Consider the following 25634-nt stretch of genomic DNA (forward strand, 5'->3'; position numbering starts at 1 on the left):
AGATGTGTAGGGAGTTTAAGCTTTACTAGTCTTGCAAGGTAGGAAAGTACTTCCATGCTGGATATCATTTTTGTGGCATGTCTCTGCTTATCTTCCTAAAATTTTATGTCTTTTTATAAAATAAGGGGAGACTAGAGACATTCTAACTTTGAGCTTGGAATAAACAAGTCCCTTATATACTAGACTGATGACTTTTGGGGGAAAAGTGGAAAGGGTAGACCTATGCTTAATCAGCCCCAGATTTGTACTTGCACCAGTAGCAGACTTATTAGCTTGGATACTGAATTTTAGTTCATTGTTAATAGTGACTCCAATATCTTGCTCATTATTTACAGAAGAGATTGGGTGGCCTGAGAAAAAAATAAAAGCAACAAGGATTCATTTTGCTTAGGTGAATGACATGACACTTGGCAATTTTGAATTCAAGAAGCCATATGTCAGCCTAATGACCAACCAGTCTAAGATTGTTTTGTAGAAGGAATCATCCCACATGACAAGGCTGGTACAAGAAACTTCTAGTTGTCAGCATAGAGCATTAGTGGAAGGAGAACCATTGATGAAGATTATAAATAGTGGAGGACCCGAAACACTTCCCCGAGGAACTCCACTGAAAAGATGCTTAGAGGAAAAGAATAGAATATATTTATTCACTACAATAGACAGAGCTCGCATTAGCCTGTCATGACAAAAATAATTTATACCTTCACAAACACTCACAGGAAATTTTAAACAAACAAAATATTAATAAAGCAAATATTAATCAAACATTAAATATTAGTTGTGTTAATATTATTAAAATGACAGGTAAAATATGGGACAAATGGTTTACAATACATCTCAGTACTATAGACTGAGCAAGTCAATAACTGTGGACAATTCCTTTTTATTTGTCAGAGTCTAGTAACTGGTCCTTCAGTTGGAAGGCTCTCAAGGCTGGGTAGTAGATGACAATGAGTTGGGGAATTCAAACAATTTAGTCCAAATCTATATGTTAAGCCATGTCTATGACTATCAAGTGAGTCCAAGTTGAGTTGTTTCAGTGCATGCTCATATGTTGAGTAGTTCTGTCCAAGTATAATTTTTACAGCTCTTTTTTGTACCATCTCAAGTCTATCTGTTTGATCTTTTGTCAATCCTGGATGCCAAGCAGGGCATGCATACTCAAGAGAAGATCTAACATAGCTGCAGTATACAGACTTTAAAACCTCAGTTGGCTTACCAAATCTTTTTAGGTTGGAAAATGAATGTAAAAGCAAGTCAACTGCAAATGTAAAAGTAGTCAGATAGTCAACGTGCGAATTCCATCTTAAATCATTGTCCAAAAGTATCCCAAGTATTTTAACAGTTTTGTTTGTTGGCAGTATGGAATTATGAGAAGAGTGGTTGTTACCCTTTAGGAAGGAAAACGTCATATAAGAGATCTTAGTTTCACTACAAAAAATATTCACTACGAAAACTAGTGAACATTCATACAACAAATGGACGGGCGCCCATAGTCTTTGCTTCTTCCACAACCAAATTATGATCAAGACTATCAAAAGCCTTAACTATGACTGCAAATAATGCATCAACATAGGCCCCATTATTTTCTAAGTGCTTAAGGATAAAAGTCATGGAAGAAAGTCATGTCAGCAGGCACCCAGTATCAAGTAACTTGGCAATGAGGTCATATGGTTCTAGGAGATTGGTATTAACATATCTTCTAGATTGAAAGCCGTGCAGTGAGCTGTGGAGGAGATTATTTGCTTCAGAATGTCTCTAACATCCTCATCCAATTTTTTCTAAGACCTTTCCTTCAACTCCTTGATTTGGTTAGTTGTCTGGTTGCAAAAGATTGGAAGACTTGATAATTTGCTAAGGGATTCTTTTTATTAGCAATTCCATGTTTGATTTTTTCCTGTTAATTAGTGTACTTATCTTAGTAGTTAAAAAAGGTTAAACCTTAGGTCTATTTGGCCCAAAAGTTCTGGTACTTTTCAGCATGAAAAATTTCAGTTTTTACATTAGACCAAGTCACTTCAATATCAGCAATAAAAATCTGTTTCCAATTGACATTGGCAAGTCTTTTGGAGACTATTTTGTAACTGATATTTTTTTGCTTAGAAGATGTTTGTTTAATAGGCAAATATAACTCCAAAATAATTACAACATGGTTGCTGTTACCAGTAGGTGTGGATATTACCTTCTTAATAAGGTCTGGATTGCTGAGAATAAACAAATCAAGGGTGTTAAAAGCTTGACCCTCTCCAAAACGAGTTGGTTGAGATATTATTTGACAGAGGAAATTATCAGAAAGGGCAGAAAAAAAAGGAGAATCATTAGTGACAAGATCAGATCCATCAGTCCGTCGGATTTCAGGAAGATTAAAGCCATAATTTGTAAAATCAGATATCACATATGATATCATTGCAGGCAAAGTAGATGGAGATTCTAAACAACTGTGGCTTCTGTATACAATATGTACAAGAAGTGTTTATTGCAAAATTGTTTCAGAAAGGAACTATTACTTTAGTGCAAAAAGGAAGGGATTGTAAGTGTTGTTAGATTCCTGTAATGTTGGATTTCCTATGCCCAACACTGTCAAAATCTTATTTCTGACAAATCTTGCCTTTAGTTCCTGTTTGCTTGATTTAGGCCAAAATTTTGGCTTGTTGTACACAGTAATGTATGTTCATAAATTTCAAAATAAATGAGTTTTTTATAAGGAAAAAAAAATATTCAAAATCTTTTTATTATATCTCCAAATAGGCTAGCTTCTTGAGTTCTATTTGCAATAAGATTTTCTCGAATTTACTCTTTCCTGTCATTTTTTTCTGCCATGCAGCAAAATTTCCATTGCTATCAAAATCGGGTAATTAAAGTCTAAACTGTAAATCAAAACTAGGAAGCATTCCTGAAAGAACTCTGAAAGAGCCTATGACCAAGCATTAGCACAGAAAAAGAGGCTGAACATTAAACAGGGTATACACTTCGCAGAAATGTTAAGTAAACTGATAATGATTATTATTATCACATCTGTAGTTAGCTGCCTTAACCCACTCCTTTTTCGTCATCTTGTTTTTTTGCTTCAAAACAATTTAAACTATTTAAAAAAAAAAGAAAAAAAAGTTATGCTCATATTTAGTACATTTCAAATCTTAAGTCAAATACTGTCCTCTGTTGAAAATTTGTAATACCTTGTACCAAAGTAAACTATGTAGCTGTACTTACGCAAAAGTTTAACTATGGAAAATTAATCCCTTACAAGAATACATTTGATCTTTTCTAAAGCCTTTTCTATATCCACATATTGCACATAAATAATTATCAATAAAATTATCTCTTGATTTGTTGAGCTTATAAAAATATAGCCCACCATATTTACCCGAATAGCTACAGTCTGGACTGTATCTATTTGGGGTACCTGGGTAAATCCTGGGATTTAATCCAAGAGTGAAAAATTTTGCTTCTAAATTTCACCTAATGCATTTCATTAAAAGTTTGGGAAAGTAAGTCCTTTATCATTTCTTTGTGTCAGCTATCTAACTAGATAACTTTCTTCTCTGATTAGTTCAATGACCCTAAAAGTAATAACAGAGCTAAGCAGTTTTTCCACTAAAATCTGGTGAAAAACTACTAGGTTTTTGCTTAGGAATTTCACTACAATAGCTAAAATGTAATTATGTTAAAAGGTTTTGGAAATATGGCTGGTCATCATATTATAATGGCTGGACATAGTCTAAAACTAGCAGGTCAAATCTTAGGGTCTTCAATGGTAAATACACAAATTTAATTAGATATTGTGGATTTAATAATTTTTGCAAACTATGAAAGCATAATGTTCTATATTCATTGAGACAGAATTATTATAAAGCTAGGTATGTTTATGAATTGAAATGGGTTATCAAAGCTTTGATAGCAAATACATGCATTGAGTTGCTATATGATTTCTGCTTGTAGAACACTTTCTTTATTTTCACCTTTAGTGGCTATAATTCCTGTGGTTCGGAATACTTATTTATATGTTTCAATCTATTTCAGCAAGTTTGTTTCACTCAAGGATTTAGTCACTATTACTGAAATGGAGCACAAAGAATTTTGTTTAACGTGGAACAACTACCTGGATGTCTTTCATGGAGCCTTTTTATCTCTATTAAACAGTGAACATTTCACAGATGTCACCCTATCATGTGACAGTCAAAGCATCAAATGTCACAGGTTTGTACTCTCATGTTGTAGTTCCTACTTTGAGACCCTACTTTTAGGGATCTCACACCCCCATCCTGTTATTATTCTAAAGGATGTGAAATCGACCGAGATCCGTTGATTTTTGAATTTAACAAAAGAGGGAATAGTTGTGGGAAAAGTGGAAGTCATGGCCAATTGTCGAAAAAAGCCAAGACAGATTGTTGAATTAAGTGGGCAGCCCAGTCAAGGGTTAATTTTATCCGTTTGATTGCCGTTGTTACTGTCTGCCATTTATGCTACACCTTTCCGTGCATGTGTGTCCCTTCTCTCATCTTGCAGTTCCTACTTTATTCTCTCATCTTGCAGTTCCTACTTTGAAACACTACTTCTCAAAATTTCACATCCCCATCCTATTATTATTCTAAAGGATGCAAAATTTGAAGATCTACTATCTTTGGTGAAATTTATGTATACAGGTGAAGTGACTGTTCCACAAGCTCAAATTAGTTCATTAATAAAAGTGGCTGAAATGCTTAAAGTTAAAGGTCTTACCTATCCCGATGAGACAGTTAACCAGACACAGAAACATAGCTATCCCTCTCAAACAACTCAACCTGCTACAAAGAGAAACAGAGTTGATACAACCTTGGAAAACAACTCTTCCAGTAATCTAGAACCTCCTGTCGCATATACCTCAAATGATAAGCTGATAAACTATCCTGCTAAAACTAGTTCCTCTGCTTGTGACACCGATAATGCTGCATGCAGCTCAATGGTAATTTTTTTATTGAAGTTTACCTTATTCAAAATCAAGTGACCAAAGAATGGTTATGTATTTAATTTGTTTTCAATTTCAGGAAAGAACTATGCTAGGTTGAAGTCAAAAGGTAACATGATACTTGTTAAATATCTTGACACTAGAATCTCTGTCCCCACCTAAGAAATACCTTTGGCAGGAAATTTGTTAACTTAACGGTTAAAAAGTACAAAGCAAAGGGTCTGGTTTTGATATTAGGATATTCTTTGTTGATCTGACTATTTTTTTCTCAGAATCTGGTTTTGTTTAGTTGAAAGTACAAACGGGGACTTTACTGGAAACTATCATATTTCCCAGTAGTTTGGTAAAATGTGGAACTGTCATAGTGATCCCAGATTTTGACAAAAACTGCTTAATTTTTTTTCTCCTATAAGAAAGTGATTGAGATGTTCAGTAATATCAAACTCCTTTGACCACTGATTTGAATATACTTATCATATGTGTATTGAGAAAAGATTTGAGATGTAAAATGGGAGGTTAGGGTCCGTATGCATTAGTTTTAAGGGGGACAAAAATTCTTTTTATGTTTTTTCCTTAGAAGATAAACTGATGTCTGCTGGAAATAAGCATTGCCAAATAGTTTCATACATGATCTGTTTAAACTTTTTGAGGAAAACAAAGAAATCCAGAACATTTGTTCAAAACAAATCCAAGATAAAATATGCCCCCTTATTACGCTCATTCATTTTTTCAATTAGGGAAATCTTGATACGTTTGCTTTGTTAATTCCTTTAGACACTATTTTCAGTTCAGATTCCACTGTATGCTATAGTTCCCGGGCATAACCTTTTTCTAGTCCTGTTAGAAATTAACCATAAGATTTTTTTACCACATGGGTTAAAATTGCAAGGAAACGGCATTTTTAGGTCAAACATTTTAGGTCTTCTGTATTTAAGATGGGAACAGGGCCTTAACTGTTGTTGTTTGCAAAAGGTTCCTGGCCATGTAGTTGCTGTTTTGCGGTGGTGTCAACTCTGAATTGCTGGAGAATGGTTCTTGAACCACACCTACCATGTGATCACCATTACCATTTGGGTTTAAATTGCATCTCTCCAATACTATCTAGTCCTGATGGTTTATTGCTTGACCTTAGCACAACAGCCAAATCCATCATTATCATCAACTATGGAGCATCACAGTTCTTGCAACTAATTCGCTCTGAAGTGCAAATTAAGGTAATAATCTATTTTGTGATTAAAACTGCTGTCAAAATATTTCTGTATTCTGCTGAGCAGGATGATGTAAAGTCTATAGAAATATACCTAAACTTTGTCATAAATAGTTTGACAGTCGTCTATCAACAGCCTACATGAAATAAATAATTTTGGATTGAAGAATGAATTTTTCCTTTCTCTTTATATCTTTTGATTACATTTATTTTTATTTGGATTGTTTTTTTTTCAGCAAGTCAAAGATGAATTTGCTGTAGGCGTTGACACAGGGGTGAATAGTAGTTCTAGTCGATATGGAGATGATGGAGAACATTTTGATTATGCCAGTGAAAAAGTAAGCATTTGTTTTCTTTTATTACTTTTTAGTTGTTTTTTTTTTCAAAGCACATGATCCATCATAGCTTTTTATTTGAAACAGGTTTTTCTCCATTTGGCTGACTGGTAATCTCTTTCTATCTTTAGATCAGCAATAAGAATAGTTAAGGATGACTCTATCTGTTTATGATAACGTAAATAAATGTTCTGTTTAAAACACAAGTAGGGGCTGTTGATTCAATTCAGGCTTGAGACTAAAACAAGGTCCAGTTTGTCAAATATAATATTTTTTCCCAAATTTAGTTTTTTTTCGTCTTTGTTGTAAAAATAATTTTATTGTGCTTACCAATAAAGAAAAACTGACGTTTTTCTTTTTACAAAATAGTCATTTAGTGAAAAGGTATTTAGTTGTAGCTGGAAATAATCGTTGTTGCTGCAGTTGCTGATTCCAGTTGGTTTTCCAGGTAGGCAAAGAATCTCAGAATCAAATATAATATGAAGAATCTAAGTTGCCCATTTGTCTGCAAGTCCTGTGGACATAGTGAATTTACATCATTTTTGGTCTCAAATACCCTTCAAATGGCTCACAGAGCTGACAGACTATCTGAATTACCCTTATTTCTTTTCTTATCTTTTTCAGTTCGAACCAAGGATAATAGAAAATTGTGAAAAAGTGAAAATAATCATTATTATACAACTCTGAAAAAGTTACGTCAGCTTTGACTCTCACAGAGATAATCTGTCTTAGCTTTAATCTAATCAGTCTCTCAACTCTGATCACTTTGACTTTTTTTTTTTTTTCAACTAACCACTACCTTTGACCAAGTCACTACCTGCACTAGCTGCAACCTAGAGAATGACAAATAATAGCCCATAACAACCTAAGGTTGTAAATGATTTTTCTAAAGAAAACTGGCAAGTTAGATAAAAATGTCATTTTTAGCTGGTTCTGGAGTGGTAATAATTATCTAAATCATTCTTAATAGTAATATGTGACTCTGAAAACAATGTAAAGGTAATTCAGACATAATTCAGACATCAGTCTAAAACACCCTAAACATGGCATCGGATTAAAACAAAAAGTACATCATTATAATTGTAATGGCTGTAAACTCACAGTCTCCTGGATTGAACAACATGGAAAATCTCTTTTTTGCATGGTTAGCACTGATGTGTGCTCTTTTGTATCTTTCTTTTTTTCTTCCTCACTATTGGTGGGCACTGGAACATCATTGAGGGCTGTTTAATGACTCATTTGCAAGGATGCCCCAAAAAGCCGACATTTCTTTCCTGTGTGCTATTTAATTATAGTTGCATCGTAGTAATAGCTTATGGCCTATGGCCAATGGCTCATGGCACATTGTGACTAAAAATTAAAAAATGTAAATGAAGAAACTGGCAAGTCGGAAAAATTTTTTCGTTTCAAGGTGATTTATTTCTAGTAATTATTATCTAAATCAGTCTGAATATTAAAATTTTTTTTTCGGGACCAAATTTAAGGATATCTTGAAAAACAGGCGGATGCCTCTAAAAATGGTTATGTTTCAAAATAAGTATTATGATCTTGCTTCAAAAAGTTTCCTAAATGGTGAATGGGAATTCACCATTAGAATCCTTAATGGAATAAACATACATGTCATAGATATTGCAGCTTTCTATGCAGTTTTTTCAGTATACTTCATTTGTATCTAGCTCTAAAAAGTTTAGACGGGTCTCGTTTGATTGACTTACTTACTTGACTTAATCCTCCTGCCAAAATGCTTCCGGCGTCTGAAGTGATGCTACATGGTGCCTCCATTTGGACCGGTCTCTGGCAAGGATGTGGACATCCTCCTGAGTATTTACCATGACTAAGAAGGCACCTGTCGTGTCCTTCCATCTAGTTGAGGGACGACCTCTTGGGCGTCTCCCGCCGTGCAGCACGGGATCAAAGTCAAAAATCGTTCGTGCTGGAGTGTCGGAGGGCATGCGAAGGAGATGTCCGTACCAGCGTAGTGTTCGTTGGGCGAGTTGGAAACTCGTTTGATTGGCAACTTGAAAATAAATAGCAACTTTTATTAACTGCAGCTACTACTGCTTGCGTCTGTGACTTCTTGTAACTGCGACATCTTGCGATTCTGACTTCTTGCATATGCACCTGCTATTATGTTCCATTACAACAATGAATAAATACAGCTTTTACTACTTGCGGCTGAAACTACTTATGGCTTCCACTATTTACGTCTCTGTCACTGTTTACGACTTGGAATTGTTTTGACTGTTATTGCCATAACCGTCAACTGTGACATTTACTAATTCGGTTGTGATAGAAAAATCTAGTGGTTGTGATTGTAACTGATTGTGACCGCGATTGCGACTACTTACGACTTGCGACTGCTAGGATGAATCCTGGTTGGCAAAATGTTGCAAATGCAATTTTTCAGGAATAGATTAGAGCTCTAGGTTGAAACTTTCAGGGAAAATTTAGTGGGATATACAGGTAAATTTAAAAAAAATTATCATGCATCCAAATTGTAAAAAGTGGTGTATTTTCAGGATTTTCTGCATTTTATTTTTTTTTCGTTTTGAACTCCCAGGTCTAGGTTACTCGTCAAATAATTTGTTCTAACAAACTACAAATAAAGAGCAAATCAGGCAAATAATTTTGAATGGGTTGCCTCTCCCAGTCTTATTTTTCGTGAATTTTGTATTTCTTTTTGGTTGCTTTGCACATTGTTGCTGTTACGTGTCTTAGTACAAGTGGAAACTGTATTTTCATTTTTCTCTCAATTTAAAACATGAAGTCTATGCTATATTTCTTTTATGGTGTTTTGGGGATGTGGTTTTTGATTTTTTTTTTTTATATTAACAATTAAATTGACATCAATAATAACAATATTGACATTAATAAAAAGATGCCTGGTTACGTGTTTGACATTCAAATCTATTCCAACTCTAAAGATTTGACCATATTTTTATGTATAATTTTTCTTTTCTTTTTTAGCTCATTGAAAATCCGATTTTGGAAAGGACAGAGAGGATGGTAAACGTAAGCTTAGATTTTTCAGGTTAGTCTTTTATTGTTTAATCAAAGAGTAAAGGAAAGCAATATGTATTGCTTGTTTTTCTCCTTTTGTTTATTTATTTTGTTTAGAATATAAGAAATAAGTTTAGCGGCTTTTGCTTAAACCCAATACGTTCGTTTATTAAACATGATCTTTTGATTGAACAAATTTTACTTTAAATGATCTTTTACATAAACCTTCTCTCGCTCGTAACCCGTAGGAATACTGAAGGTTTCCGAAGTAATCAATATCATAAATGAAAAAAAAACCACATTTTAAATCATAATGTAATGTGCTATGCTGCCTAAGACGGGTGCGTTAAGCATTATGATTTATAGATCATAATTGTTAATAATTATAATAATAATATGCCCTTTTTTTGAATAAAATGTTGATTTTTGAATTAAAATCATGTAGTTGTGGGCATCAAGCCATGGCAAATTGTTGAAAAAGCTAAGACAGATGGTCCAATTGAGATAGAGGCAAATCCGGCATAAGCCCTTATTAGGATTTTTTAAGAGGGATATTATTTATTGAAAAAAATCACAATTATATAGATGTTTAGTGTCACTCGATAATTGACGGTGCACTTGTTATAGTTCTTGTTCTAGTACTGTTATGGTCTTGTTCTATTTGTAGCACTTGTTCTTGTTATACCATTTTCTAGATATCCTCCAACCAATGGTAAGGGTCAGGCCTCCTCTCATAAATACGTAATTGTATTATTCTTAATTTAGTCACTATCGAATATCTAAGATATTCTTAGACGGAAGTGCTATGAAATAATTTTATTTTAAATTAGTTTCTCAAAGCTTGCTTTATGAAACACTAATGACATAATCTGTGTTAGAATTTATCATTAACAGATCAACTAGAATACAAAACCATTATGTTACCGTGGAAAAAGTGGATATACCTTAATGGTAATTCATGTTCTTTTATGTGCCTGTTTAAGGGTCGTAAGGCTCTGCTATTTTGCCAAATATAGGTTTGAAGCAATATATTTTTAAATACAAAATTGCAGAACTCTGTAACTATTGCTATTTTTTTCCCTTTGCAAATTTATCCACGCTTGGATACCATCAACCCCTATTAGTATTTCTACCAACTTGGTTGGTAAAATATCCTAATAAAATTACCATATTTCTACCTTCGACCCTGTCTAATTGTTATTGCAGCTGTGGGTAAAGTTTCTTTGAGTCACTATCTCCATTAGTTCGATTTACAGGGGCATATGCTTCTGCGACTTATACCTTGAATTTTTTAGTCATAAAAAGAGAAACTAGAATTATATTATTATGAACTTCCCTACGTAAACGTGATGAGCTTCCTTATTCAAATTAAGCCCTGCTCCAGGCCTATTCACCCTATACTTCCTCCTGAGTAAATAAATTCTGCAACCCCTAATTTTATTTTCCCTAGCCCTGGGATATGAGTTTCTGAAATTCCTATAAGTCCAATTTGAAGTGTATCAATTAGTATTAATTAAGTATTAATTAATAACAATTAGTACTTAAGACACGACTGCCTGTCCATGGATTATTCTTTATGGTTGATTGTGTATGGCTATGCTGTTTTTCCTATGTAAATGTATGGATAAGTAGGGTTAAGGCCTCATTCAAGTACTGATATATATTAATTACTAATGTAGCAAAACAGTCTTCATTTTCTCCTTCTGTCTTCTTTTTTTCTTTTTCTTTTTTTACGTGTTTGCGCTGTTGCATTGGTGATTTCTTTTTTCATTATATATATATATATATATATATATATATATATATATATATATATATATATATATATATATATATATATATATATATATATATATATATATATATATATATATATATATATATATATATCTGTCTGACAGACAGTTAATGGCAATTAAAAATCCCTAGACATTCAGGTTCATTGTGGTAAACTAACTGTGAGTAAGGCGTCGCTACAAATTATTCAGTGAAACTCTGCTACAAATCAAATTCTTTTAATCTTCAGGCTCCATTGCAAGCCAAACTCCTAGAAATGAAATTTAAATATATATTTTTTTTTTATAAACAACTCATAATTTCGAGTTTTTTCCAAATTTATTAAAATCATTAGTTTTAACTAAGCCAACGAGAAGTTATTAGAATAAACGTATTTCTTAAAGCAAATTTGTCTAGAAAAGGCCGAGAGCTCTGGTTAAGTTCCACCACTAGTTTTGGCAGTCTTGAAAATCAAGAAGGTGTTTTTAGAGGTTTTTTTGGATGTGTATGTCAATTTGATTACCTACTTAAGTCGCGGGACGTTTTGGGGCCAAGCCTTTTGACAGGGCATGAACTCGGGCTTGGTATTTTGTTCTATCGTGTGCAGTTCGAGTCAACTCCATGATGCGCTTTTGGTCAAAGTTTTTAATCCACTTCTTGTGAGGTCCTCCTCGCGGTTGAGATCCATCTATGGTTCTTTCGAGGGAGATTTTCGGTAGACGGTCGTGGTCCATTCTTTTGACATGCCCGAGCCATTGCAGTTGTTGTCGTTTGATTTTATTTAGAATTGTGTTGAAGGACTTCAGCCGTCTTTGCACCTCCTCATTGGCCACGTGCTCAGTGTAGGTGATTCTTGTGACGTGGCGGAGACATCTCATCTCGAATGCAAGTAGGTTGCGCTCATTTTCGATCTTCAGGGTCCAGGTCTTACACCCATATATAGCAATTGGCACAGTCAGGCTGTTGAAAAGTTCAACTTTCAGTTGGTTCGACTGGTTTCGGCATTTCCAGGTATTTATGAGTCTCTTAAAACTGGAGCTAGCAAGAGCTAGGTGGTATTCGATGTTAGTTTTGACAATTGTCCGCTTTGAGGAGACTTCCCAGGTAGACAAATTGGTCGACCGTCTCAACTGGCTGGCCGTCAATCATTCTGGAGGAGAAGCTGCTTGTTTTTGGCGTGACGTGACCTTAACTCTCGTTTTTTGGCGAAAATGCATGTTGAAAGGCTTTGTGGCTTCGTTGAGACAGTCTGTTTGTCTTTGGAGATCAGTGGCGGTTGTAGAGAGCTAATCGATGTCGTCAGCATAGGCGCTCCACCGTCAGCATTGTCGTCAGCACTCCACCTATTTTGATAAGATGATCATAGAGAGATGATACAGATCTCTGTTCTCGACAAAGCGTTCCAAGAGCTGACGAATGGTAAAGATTTGGTCAATGGTCGATCGTCCAGGTCAGAAGCCAGCTTGGGATTCACCCAGAACGGAGGTTGTACTTGCTTGGGTTCTGCGTAGGAGAATTTTGGTCTGTATTCTGGTTTGATGACTGATCAAGCTGATCGACTGGTAGTTCTCATACTCTCTTTTTGAGCTTTTTTTGTGGATTGGGACCACTGATGCCTTACACTATAGCTGTGGGACGTGGCTCGTTGACCACGCCGCTGACATAACTTTGTGGTACATTTCGACGACGTCCTCTGAGTCAATGTCAATTATTTCAGCAGTTGTACCGCCTGGTCCTGGAGCCTTCCCTCGTTTCAGGGATCTTGTCGCTACCTTAGTTTCTGATTTTAAGCGTGGTGGTAGAGGTATCTCTATCATTAATGGGGAAGGAGTTTAGAATGTTGGGTTCGGCAATGATTTGCGGGTTTAATTTATCTTCAAAATATCTCTTCCATCGTTTGAGTTTCATTTTTGAGTTGTTGATGACATTGTTTTGTTTGTCCAGGATTTCTGTGGAGATGGGATCTTTCCTGCTAAACATTTTACGAACTGTTTTGAAGAGTTTTTTACTGTTTCCGTTCATAAACTGGCTTTCACGTTCCTTGCATTTCTCGGTATCATGGTCGCCCAAGGCCTTTCGGACTTCCCGTTCAGTTCTCTTTTTGAGATATGTGTAGTTGTCTAGGCTACATGGTCAGCTTTGTTGTTGCAGAGACGCTTCTGTTTACATAGTTGGATTACTTTTTCAGTAATCGACGTCTTTTCGTCTTTCGTTTTCCTCCCGATGACATCATTTGCTCTCTCCAAAACTGCGGAAGTTGCATGCTCAGCAAGTTGGTCAGTCTCTTCGACGGTTGTGAGGGAAGGTATTTCTCTGGGATAGCTCGGAATTTTGACGATAGGCTGGTGGTATAGGCGCCTTTTTATGGGGGTCGTGAAGTAGCTCTGTTCGGAATCTAGGGATTCTTGTCGTCTTAGCGAGCTGTTTTAGTCTTAGCTTGAGTTTGGACATCAAGAGTGAGTGATTCGAATAAAAGTCTGCACCAGGAAAAGATCCAGTATCCATTGACTTCCAGCGTTTAAATATCAGCACATAGTCTATCATGTTTTCAGTTACTCTACCGGGGGATCTCCGGGTGACATTACGGCGGTGTCTGTGTTTAAAAGCGGTGTTAGTTATATACAGGTTATTTTCTCTACAGAAACTAATTAGTCTTCCACCTCTTCCGTTCAGTCGGCCTTTACTGTGCGGTACCATTACATCTTTCAGATCAATCTGATCGTTGCCCGTGATAGCGTCGGAGTCGCCCATGACGATGAGAATATCTTTGTTTGGCGTTTGGTCGGTGACACTTTGAAGTTAAAAGTAGAACTGATCGCATTCTTCCTTGCTTCGAGCAGAATGAGGAGTATATACCCAGATGATGGTAAGGTTTGACACGGATCCCTTTTGTCTAATGGTTGCTATCCTTTTCTGATGCAGGCGTGAATGAGATTAGCGCCTTTTTTGTAGTTAGTAAGAGAATGAATCCAACACCCTGTCTGTGAGTACCATCGGTGCGTCCCGAGAGTAGGAGGGTGGTTCCAGAGATAGTTTCTTCACCGGTTCGGGGTAGGTGTGTCTCAGATAGCCTGACTAAATCCCACATGTATCGGTTTAGTTCTCTCTCAGTAGTAGTAAATCCTTTTTTCCTGGTTTGGCTAAAGTCTGGGTGTTAAATGTTCCTTTGTTGAGTACTGTTTTAATAGAGATGAGTCGCAGGGTATCCTCATCGCGTCCGGGCGTCGTCATAGGTCTGTTATAATAGTCGATTTCCCTGTTCCTGGGGGGTGGTTCAATATTATGGTCGCCGGCTTCCCCGTACTCAGTAGCATGTTTAAAATTACTTCCATTCGCTATCGTCATAATCATTGCATCGCTATATTCTTCGGTTCCCCCGGACGTGGTAGTATTTTTGCTTTGACTCACAGAGCCCATAATTCATTGAAAAAAAGGTTTCAAGGCTGGTTAGGAGATGGCGGTAAGCCACTCCTCTCCCTCAACTTAAAGAGGCTGTTGTTCGTCGATAAATCATCTGCCTTTTTGCAGTTGTCTTCCTGAAGAGGATCCTCCCACGATGATAATCTGCCATACCATACAATTTTACCCATTGTTGGAAAAAGGTTTGAAGCTGACAGGACATATCCACACGCCGGTGGGCCCAACTCAATCTACATCAGAGGGGTCTTCTTCCTCCTCCACTTGAATTTATATCCCCAAGGCGAGGGTATCCCAGTTATATCTTAAGACCCCCAGGGGCTGGGTCTCCCTTGGTCCGCGCCTCTATCACCATTGGAGGTACCCTGCATATCTGCAAGTCTTTCCCCTATCCGACACCTGGGGACGCGCTGAGTGGCCTAGGGTGGACTCCTAGGTGGACATTCTGAATACCAGTAGGTACTCAGAATGTCTGGTCAATGTCTGTGTCTATATCTATGCCTATATCTGTGTTTTTGTCGTTGTTTTTGTCTATTTCTATCTGGCATATTACACTAGAAAATTACTGTCTAATTTACAATTTCATTACAAGTGCATTGAGCCTAATTTAATGTTTAAATGTTTTTTCGATTTTTTTTTTACTATTAAGTTTTCTTTTTTTTTGAAGCACCAGGTAACGATTATTTTTTATTTTTTATAATTTGTGATATCAAAAGGGTTACTTTTGCTTGGGTTTTAATTTTGATTTATTTTCAATTGTCTTAGAATTTGAAGAAACATTCCCAGATTTTAGTGAAGATATTTTATCAACCAAAGATGAAGATGTTTCTTTGGTGGTTTCTCCTGCCGTATCTGAGCATCTTAATGCTAATGTCAAGTCTTCTGAGTTTCAATCAAATATTCTGGAAAATGAAAGTGAGTTTTCTGACGGCTCAATCTTTTTTTTTTATTATTGTGTTCAAAAACCCATATGACTTATCTAAAAAACGTAATGGAAAATAGTAAACATTTCTTACGTCCACTTTGAAATTGTACAGCAATGGTTCCATGTTGGAAATGTCATGGCGGAGAAGTTTATGATAAGGGCAGCAAGGGCATAAAAAATGAAGCCTTTTTTGTCTTCTCTCGCTCCATCGTAAGTCTGTTCACTCCTAAAAGCTCTGATTTTGAACGATTATTATTTTGTTGTCATTTAACTATTAAAATAGTTTTGATCTTATAAGTTATTTTGTTCATGAAAATCGTGATGAATGAACTGAATGAACGTGATTAATGAACACTGAATCGTGGAGCGAAAAATGCAAAAAAATGTCCTTTTTACACTGAAAGCAGAACCAAAAACATGTATCGCCCATTTGAAGTGCATCGATTTAGTCACATTGGGGCTGTACTCCTCTTTTCTATTGTCGCTATTAAGTAAGAAAAATGATGTTTTTCAAATCAAAAGAAAAAAAAGAATTAATATGATTTTCCAATAGTCAACTAAATGGGTAAATACAACAAAACAGGATAGTTTGTTAGATCTTCCTAAAAATACTCCCCTGTATGTAAGTCAGTTGATATTTATTTCAAGATTAGAATCTTGAATAATTTTGACAGTTAACGTATTAATGCATAGCTTAGATTTTTAGCCTTTTCTTTTATGTATTTATTTCTTCAAAGAGTTATATTCATATGTGAATCCGACGACAACCGCATCTCAGCTATCAAAGCGTAGCAAATTGTAGCCTTTTGTTCAAAAATAAAGCGTTGTGAGATAAAGAAGAATAAGATACTAGAAACCTAGACAGGGAACGTTAATCTTAAGAATCGAAACTGTCAGATACAAAAGCAATAAATCTGTCCATTAGACTCACTGCTAAGGCTCCTAATTGGTGAACTTTCACATCATGTCATGGTTTCTTGGTTTATTTTAAGCTCAATAATCGTCATTAATTGTTAGATTAAATAGAAAAAACTAGTTTTTTTAAATGAAAGTAAGGAGCAACATTAAAACTTAAACGAACAGAAATTACTCTATATATGAAAGGGGCTTTTCCTCCTCAACGCCCCGCTCTTTACGCTAAAGTTTGACTCTTTCTCTTACCTCTACTTTTTAAAACAGTAAGAAACTTTAGCGTAAAGAGTAGGGTGTTAAGGAGGAAAAGCCCCTTTCATATACGGAGTAATTTCTGTTCGTTTGAAGTTTTAATGTTGCTCCTTACTTTCATTAAAAAAAAAAACTTGTTTTTTTTCTGTTTAATTTCTAGACGTTTTTCAATTAATGCATGTTTGATCTTGGCTCTCCGCACATAAATGATAAAAAAAAAATTGCATATTAATTAATTGCAATTATCAGGAGACTTTGAGAAAAAGGAGTGAAGGAGGAGGCCCAGTTCACCTCCAATCTTTTGATTACTTAAAAAGGCTAGTAGACCTTTTAATTTTTTACAAACGTTTTCATTAGCAAAAATTATACGTAACTTACAAATTAACTTACGTAACGAACTTCTATATTCGTATGTTTTATTGCGTATATGAGGGGGTTCAACCCTCGTCGATACCTCGCTCTTTACACTAAAGCTTAAATGTCCCAATTCCTTAAGATTGACCTCTGAATCACAAAGGCCGTAGAATAAATAATAGAAATTACTAAATATACTTTAGCGTAAAGAGTGAGTTATAACGAGGAGGTAAACCCCTCATATGCGTAATAATTTTTGTTCCTTTTAAGTTTTAATGCTGCTCCTTCCTTTCAGTAGAAAAAACTTTTCATGTTTATTTTTTCATTGTTTGTTCAAATGATGCAAGAAAATCCCGCGCCCCTTCATTGAAGTTCTCTTCCCCCATGAAAAGTTCCTCCAAGGAAATATCCTCCCATGTACCCCACCCCCCCTCAACTCTCCCCCCTAAACCAAAAAATCCCCCTGAAAACGTCTGTAGCGCTTCGCGCCACCCCAACACCTAGTTGGCGAGGGCTTCACGGGGGCTTCGCCCCCTCCAAGCCCCCGTGCGCGCGTAAGTCGTTATGCGTCATATTAGTTACGCGCCATTCTAGTTGCGTCTCTGTGTCCCACCTGTGAATATATATATATACATATAATATATATATATATATATATATATATATATATATATATATATATATATATATATATACATATATATATATATATATGTATATATATATATATATATATATATATATATATATATATATATATATATATATATATATATATATATATATATATATATATATATATATATATATATATATATATATATATATATATATATATATATATATATATATATATATATATATATATATATATATATATGTTTTTAACTACGTAAAACTTGCGAATATACAATATTTTTCGCTGTTCAATTGTCTGTGCATATAAATAACATGCAACATATAATTGTACATGGAAAAAAAATCCGTTTCAGATCTATACCTCATTATTCTAATGATTTCCCTTGAGCTTTGTTGATGGTGATTGCTAATCGAACATTCCCTGTGTACCCTTCGTCATTTATATATCCCCCCTGTGCCCCCCATCATCCACGTTGTGGTTGTGTCCCTGTGCCCCGGTCGTCATTTCTGTCCCTGTGTACCAGACTGTAATTTCTCTTTGAGTGTCCCGGTCTTCATTTATATTCCCTGTGTCCCGGTCGTCATTTGTGTCCCGGTGTTCGGTCGTCATTTGTGTCCTGGTGTCCCGGTCTGTAATTTATCTTTGAGTGTCCCGGTCTTCATATATATTCCCTCTGTCCCGGTCGTCATTTGTGTCCCGGTGTCCCGGTCTGTAGTGTCATCTTATAATGACGTCTTATACAAAGCCTTATATACTTACTAGCTGTTGGGGTGGCGCTTCGCGCCACCCCAACACCTAGTTGGTGGGGGCGCAGTTTTTTAGCTTTTTTAGTTTTTGTCTTTTCACAGACAACTTATTTTTATATATATTGTCAAAATATATTGAAATATTTGTGCAATTCCCTGTTTGTTTAGTTTTTTCTTTTTTTTTAGTTTTTTAGCTTTTTTAGTTTTTTTTTGTTTTTTATCTTTTTTATTTTTTTATGTTTTTTCTTTTTGGGTTTTTTATTTTTTTTATTTTTTCAATTTTTAATTTTTTTTTTAGTTTTTTCTTTTTATTTTTTTTTTAGTTTTTTACCATTTTTCTTTTTTCGAATTACTTTAATCTATTGTCAAAATATTTCGAAATATTTATGCAATTTCCAGTTTTTACATTCTAATTTGTTTTCTTTTATATATATAGAAAATATAATCTGGCGTAACGGACAGACAACTTATTTTTATATATATAGAAGATAGATATAGATAGATAGATTTTTGAAGTTACCAGTTTTTTACTCTTTAAGAAATTCAATCAATTCTCATACTGGGGTCTTTTCAAAGATATTTGTTTTTATTAGTTTTTAGTTTTTTTTGTAGTTTTTGCCTTTTTTTAGTTTTTTTAGTTTTTTAGCTTTTTTATTTTTTTTATTAGTTTTTAGTTTTTTTTTGTAGTTTTTGCCTTTTTTTAGTTTTTTCAGTTTTGACGTCACCTGATCCAGTTTTTTCAGGTGACGTCACCTGATCCACGATCCACAGATCCACAGACAACTTATTTTTATATATATAGATAGTTTTTTTTTTTTACTTATGTCCTGGTCGTCATTTATACTCCCTGTGTCCCGGTGCTTTGTTGATTGCTAATCGAACATTCCTTTTGTCCTGGTCGCTTTCTCTTTGAGTGTCGTCATTTATTTTTTTCTTTTTTAGTTCTTTTAGTTTTTACCTTTTTTAGTTTTTTTTAGTTTTTTAGATGAAAATTTTTTTTAGTTTTTTCCTTTTTTTCTGTTTAGTTTTTTATTGGTTTTTACCTTTATTTTAGCTTATTTTTCAGTTTTTTCCTTTTTTTTAGTTTTTTTTTATTTTTTATTTTTTTTAGTTTTTTACCTTTTTTTAGTTTTTTTAGTTTTTTAGTTTTTTAGCTTTTTTACTTTTTTTATTAGTTTTTAGTTTTTTTTGTAGTTTAACAATCCGTATTCAGATCTATACCTCATTATTCTGATTATTGCCCTTGAGTTTTGCTGATGGTGATTGCTAATCGAACATTCCCTGTGTCTCGGTCGTCATTTATATATCCCCCCTGTGCCCCCCGGCGTCCCCGTTGTAGTTGTGTCCCTGTGTCCCGGTCGTCATTTATATTCCCTGTGTTCCGGTCGTTATTTATGTCTCGATGTCCCAGTCTGTAATTTCTCTTTGAGTGTCCCGGTCGTCATTTATATTCCCTGTGTCGCGGTGTCCCGATCGTCATTTGTGTTCCGTCGTCCCGGTTTGTAATTTCGTCAGTCGACAAACATGGCGTGAGTCGACAAACAACTTCATGAAGGCATAATGCTCAATTCTCATAATGACGTCAGTCGACAAACATGCATGACATCAGTCAACACGCAACACACAAACAACTTATTTTTATATATATATAGAAGATAACTTACGTAATGATACATATTTGAAAGAATTAAGGAACACAAAGGCATTGCGATGGAGTATCAAAAAGAAGAAAGACACATTCAGAAAAAGGAACAAATATATCTTCTATTATTATTGTATATTTTATATATCTGTTTGTCTGTGTGTCTGTCGAGTGACGTCTCTGTCCGCATATGACGTCTGAATTATTTCGTCATATACCAATTCAAAAACGAATGTATTCAAGCCGAAGTAGCTCAGTTGGTAAAGCGTTATGTTCCAGGTTCTAAGTCCAAGAGGTTCCAGGTTCGAACCTTGGCTTTAGCAAAATAATAGAAAAAAAACTAAAAACTAATAAAAAAAACTAAACAAACTAAAAAAACTAAACAAATTATGTGTGTCTGTCGAGTGACGTCACTGTCCGCATATGACGTCTGAATTATTTAATCATATACCAATTCAAAAACGAATGTATTCAAGCCGAAGTAGCTCAGTTGGTAAAGCGTTATGTTCCAGGTTCTAGGTCCGAGAGGTTCCAGGCTCGAACCTTGGCTTTAGCAAAAATAAAGGAGAAAAAGAAAACTAAAAAAAATAAAAATAAAAAAAAATAAAAAAGGTAAATGTATTCAAGCCGAAGTAACTGAGTTGGTAAAGCGTTATGTTCCAGGTTTTAGGTCAGTGAGGTTCCAGGTTTGAACCTTGGCTTTAGTATTAATACAAAAGAAGAAAAAAAAACTAAGAAAGAAAAAAGAAAAAGACTAAAGAAGCTAAAAAAAGGTAAAGCCCCCCAAAAAAAATTAAAAAGAAAAAAAGGAAAAAAATTAAAATTTATTTCATCATAAACCAATTCAAAAACGAATGTATGTACAGCTGGGACACTGGGATACAAATGACGACCGGGACACAGGGAATATAAATGACGACCGGTAAAATCAAAGAGATATTACAGACTGGGACACCGAGACGCAAATGATGGGCGGGACACAGGGAATATAATTTTTATAATGACGACCTGGACACAGGGAATATAAATGACGACCGGGACACTCAAAGAGAAATTACAGACTGGGACACTGGGACACAAATCACGACTGAGACACAGGGAATATAAATGACGACCGGGACACAGGGACACAACTACAATGGCGCGTAACTAATATGGCGCATAACGACTTACGACACCGGGACACAGGGAATATAAATGACGACCGGGACACAAATCACGACCGAGACACAGGGAATATAAATGACGACCGGGACACAGGGACACAACTACAATGGCGCGTAACTAATATGGCGCATAACGACTTACATGCGCGGGGGGCTTGAGGGGCACGAAGCGCCCCCACCAGCTGTTGCTGTTGCTAGCTGTTGGGGTGGTGCGAAGCGCCACCCCAACAGCTAGCATAGAATAAAAATATACCGTCTGTCTGTTATCTGTTACAATATGACGTCCAGTTTGTTATCTGTTATAATATGACGTTAATGTCGTTTGGTGCCCAATTTGAAGATTCAGGTTATTTTATGCCTACTTTCAAAGTAAAAGGGCAAATTTATCACAGAGGAGGCTCTTTTCTACCATTATCAGGTGAGAATCACAAATTTTTGCTACTGTACTTCATCAGTTATAGCTTACTGATACGCTTAAAGTTGTTATTTCCGCTGACATAACGCCTATTGCTGAACATGTACGTAGATACAATGCTCCAACTATCAACGAAGTGGCAATCGTTATGGTCGGGGATCAGTTCTTACCTCGAGATTTTATTCTTTATGGGCGAAACAATCAGTTGACAAGAATTGCTGAAACTCATCAATCCTAAGATGCCCTACAATATCCTATCATTTTTTGGGATGGAGCTAACGGCTGTCACTTTAATATTAAATTGGTAAACCCAGCCACTAACAAAGAAATGGATAATAAATACAGCGCAATGAACTATTATGGCTATAGAATAATGATTCGTCAGGATGAAGAGAATTATATTTTAAAATGCCGTCAATTGTTTCAACAATACATCGTTGATGTGCATGCAAAGATTGAATCAGAACGTTTGCTATTCATCCGTCTGAATCGGACCAAGCTCCGCTCTGAACAATACATACATTTGCGAGATGCAGCTGTAAATGACGGCAATACCACTAACATTGGAAGAGTAACGATTTTACCTTCGTCATATGCTGGCAGTCCGTGTCATATGCATGAGTATGCTCAAGATGTCATTGCGTATGTTCGTCTATATGGTCGTCCAGATTTATTTATTACATTTACATGTAATCCATCTCGGGACGAGATACAGCAACTTTTACTTCCTGGACAATCGCCGGATCATAGACATGACATTACGGCCCGTGTCTTCCGGCAAAAGTTGAAATCACTGATAAATTTCATAGCAAAACCTAAAGTGTGAAACGCCTGTGCGATGATGGTTGTACTCAATGGAATGACAAAAGCGAGGATTGCCACACGCACAGATACTAATATTGTTATGTCATAAAATTGCTTCGAATGAAATTGACGATGTGATTTCCGCTGAAATACCTTATGTAGATGTCGATAAAATAAAAGGAAATTTTGTTGAACCTGTTTAGTAAGCTTTGCTGTTGAATTGATTTATGTCAATTTTATTTCTATTTTGTCTTCGAAGTTGAAGATGCTATTTAACCAAGTAACAATGAGGTGATCTATGGTGTTCAAAAGTTTGTTTTGTTTCCTAAACGTGAAGATGATGCTTTGGGTGATTTTCCTGGCTTTTCAGGTCCTTGTAAACTTTAACCTGACACCCAGGAATTAGGCGCCACATCTTCTGACCGTCAAAGTATATCTCAATTTTTTGTAGAATCAAATACTTTGGATTTTGGGTTATTTGAAAAATTATTTATATAATATATTTTATTTTATAGAAAATTAGTTTTACTAAAACCCCTAGACTCAAACAAAAATACATACTTCATTTTTTGTTCAGCTAAGAGTCAAATAGTTGTTTTATTTTTCAATTTTCTTTTTCAAATTATATGGAATGAGATCTATTGATTTTATATATTCATGAAGAAAGGTATGCATGAAATTCTGGAGAGCTCAAATGAAAAAACGAAATTGTAGACTAGCCTGAAGTAAAATTGATGAATTGATGAATAATTAATGAAATGAAACATATGATAAATATTTGCATCATTACGAAACTTGTTTTTGTTATTTTTTTATCTTTTAGGCTTATTTTTCTGGATCTCATTAGGAAATTCCGTCGTTTATTCAATTCTTCCTTCCTGCTTAGCACCTTTCTTATTCATTCTTGATTTTCTTAAATATCTAAACACTACAATAGCATAATTACTGTGTTATTCCTTACTTTAAGTCGCATTTTCATTTGCTATTCGATGTATTTTGTTTCAGTTTCTTTTCCCATGTATCTATCTAGATAATTTTTATTCAAATTTAAAAATGGCAGAGTACCAATCCGTATCTTGATAATGCGGGTCCCAGGGATCAAACCTAGCTGTATCTTGACACTATATCTACTACTAATAACAACTCACCGCAGCACAAAGCTGCCCGAGGCCAACAGCTACACACGATATTCCTCTATGCCAATCTATTCAAAGCCTTCCTCTTAATACCCTCCCAGATAGTTCTCATTTCCCTTAAATCTTTCTCTACGACATCCTCCAACCCCGACCGTGGGCGATCTTCTTTCCCTTTAGCCCTAGACGGGATAATCTATGTATATAAAAATAAGTTGTATGTTTTTGTGTTTGTCCGCATATGACGTCATTATAAGTATATAAGGCTTTGTATATGACGTCATTATAAGTATATAAGGGGGGATTCAAAGAGAAATTTCAGTATAAATCCTACAATGGCAGAAGAAACAGCCGAGGAAGCGGCTCAAAGAGTTAATGCCAAAAGGCTTGCGGTTAAAAGAGAAAGTAAAAAAAGAAAGCGTGCCGAGGAATGACAAGAACAACGTGAAAACAGGCTTGCGTCTCAAAGAGAAATTACCAAAAAAATCGTGCCGAGGCATCACAAGAACAACGTGAAAACAGGCTTGAGGCTCAAAGAGAAATTACCGAAAAAAATCATGCCGAGGAATCACAAGAACAACGTGAAAACAGGCTTGCGGCTCAAAGAGATAATGCCAAAAGAAAGCGTGCCGATGAATCACAAGAGCAACGTCAAAATTATCGCCTGGCATTCAGGTACAACCCAGTCGATGATTATAGCTTGAGTAGGTGTGTTCAAATCGGGACTATGAGAAACAATGGGAATTTGTTGTGCCTCGGGAAAAGTTAAACTTTCTCAACTGGCTGCACCACCAGAGTCATTGAAGACTTTATGACGTTACAGACTGGGACACCGGGACACAAGGAATATAAATGATGACCGGGACACTCAAAGAGAAATTACAGACCGGGACACAAATTACGACCGGGACACAAGGAATATAAATGACGACGGGGACACAGGGAATATTCGATTAGCAATCACCATCAACAAAGCTCAAGGGCAATCATTAGAAAAAGGCGGTATAGATCTGAATACGGATTGTTTTCCCATCGACAATTATATGTTGCATGTTCAAGAGTCAGTAAACTTGACAATCTATTTGTATGCACAGACAAGGGGAGAGCGAAGAATGTTGTATATTCGCAAGTTTTACGTAGTTAATAACATGTATATCTACCTGTATTCACAGGTGGGACACAGGGACACAACTACAATGACGCGTAACTAAATGGCGCGTACCGACTTGCGCGTGCGGGGGGGGGGGCTTGGTTGGCGCGAAGCGCCACCACCAACTAGGTGTTGGTGTGCCACACCAACAGCTAGTTTCTACCAACCTGGTCGTTAAAATCTCGAATTAAAACACAGGTTTTATACGTGGGACCCTGTCTATTTATTCTTTTAACTTCAAATAAAATTCATCCAAATCTTTAATATCTCTGTCAATCGGTTCTACAGGGGATATACTACTGTGACTTATACCCATTATCTTTTCGTCGTGAAATGTGCGATTAGCATTTTATTATAAAAATATCTTCCCTGCCTAAACAATTCTTAGAAGCTTCCTTAGTCCTCATAAACTCTACTTTCTGTCTATATGCACCAATTTTCCTGCCTGCGTAAATAAATTCTTACCCCCTAGGATGAATTTCTGAAGCTTCTCTAATAAGTCATGTTTGAAGTATGAATTTGTCAGTCAAAATTTCGTTACGATAGGTATTTTTCAACGCTGTAACATTCCAAGTTCGATTTTCACATTCTTTGTATCATAGAAATTAATTGGGCTTCAGAAAAAGCAATGGTCTGAAGACCAGAGCCGAACAGGGACCAACAAATCTTTTCAACTCCAAAAGCGCTTAAGCCAAATTAGAACTGGACAGCAAGAAGTCCCTTGGAACCCCTGTTAAATGAGGGCTTTGTGCAACTCTGGACTCTTGGTCACCATAGGGTATATATATATTAGATTAATACTATTATTGTAAGTC

General features: G+C 35.6%; 1 protein-coding gene across 5 annotated transcripts in view; it reads left to right on the forward strand.

Annotated features, from left to right (window-relative positions):
• The first annotated feature begins 4057 nt into the window (after positions 1-4057).
• Positions 4058-25634, forward strand: part of LOC136024835 (zinc finger protein 420-like) — a 390140-nt gene continuing 368563 nt past the window's right edge. For 2 of the 5 annotated variants that reach the window (XM_065700362.1, XM_065700326.1), the window contains exons 1-4: positions 4541-4942; positions 6389-6490; positions 9455-9518; positions 15446-15595. In XM_065700362.1, the coding sequence (XP_065556434.1) occupies positions 4634-4942; positions 6389-6490; positions 9455-9518; positions 15446-15595 (625 nt within the window). In that variant the 5' untranslated portion in view covers positions 4541-4633. Of the gene's footprint in view, positions 4198-4535; positions 4943-6388; positions 6491-9454; positions 9519-15445; positions 15596-25634 lie in introns of those variants that run through there. The other 3 variants (XM_065700352.1, XM_065700344.1, XM_065700335.1) reach the window with 3 other exon arrangements.

Source organism: Artemia franciscana, chromosome 1, assembly GCF_032884065.1.
Source record: "Artemia franciscana chromosome 1, ASM3288406v1, whole genome shotgun sequence".
Taxonomy (NCBI): domain Eukaryota; kingdom Metazoa; phylum Arthropoda; class Branchiopoda; order Anostraca; family Artemiidae; genus Artemia; species Artemia franciscana.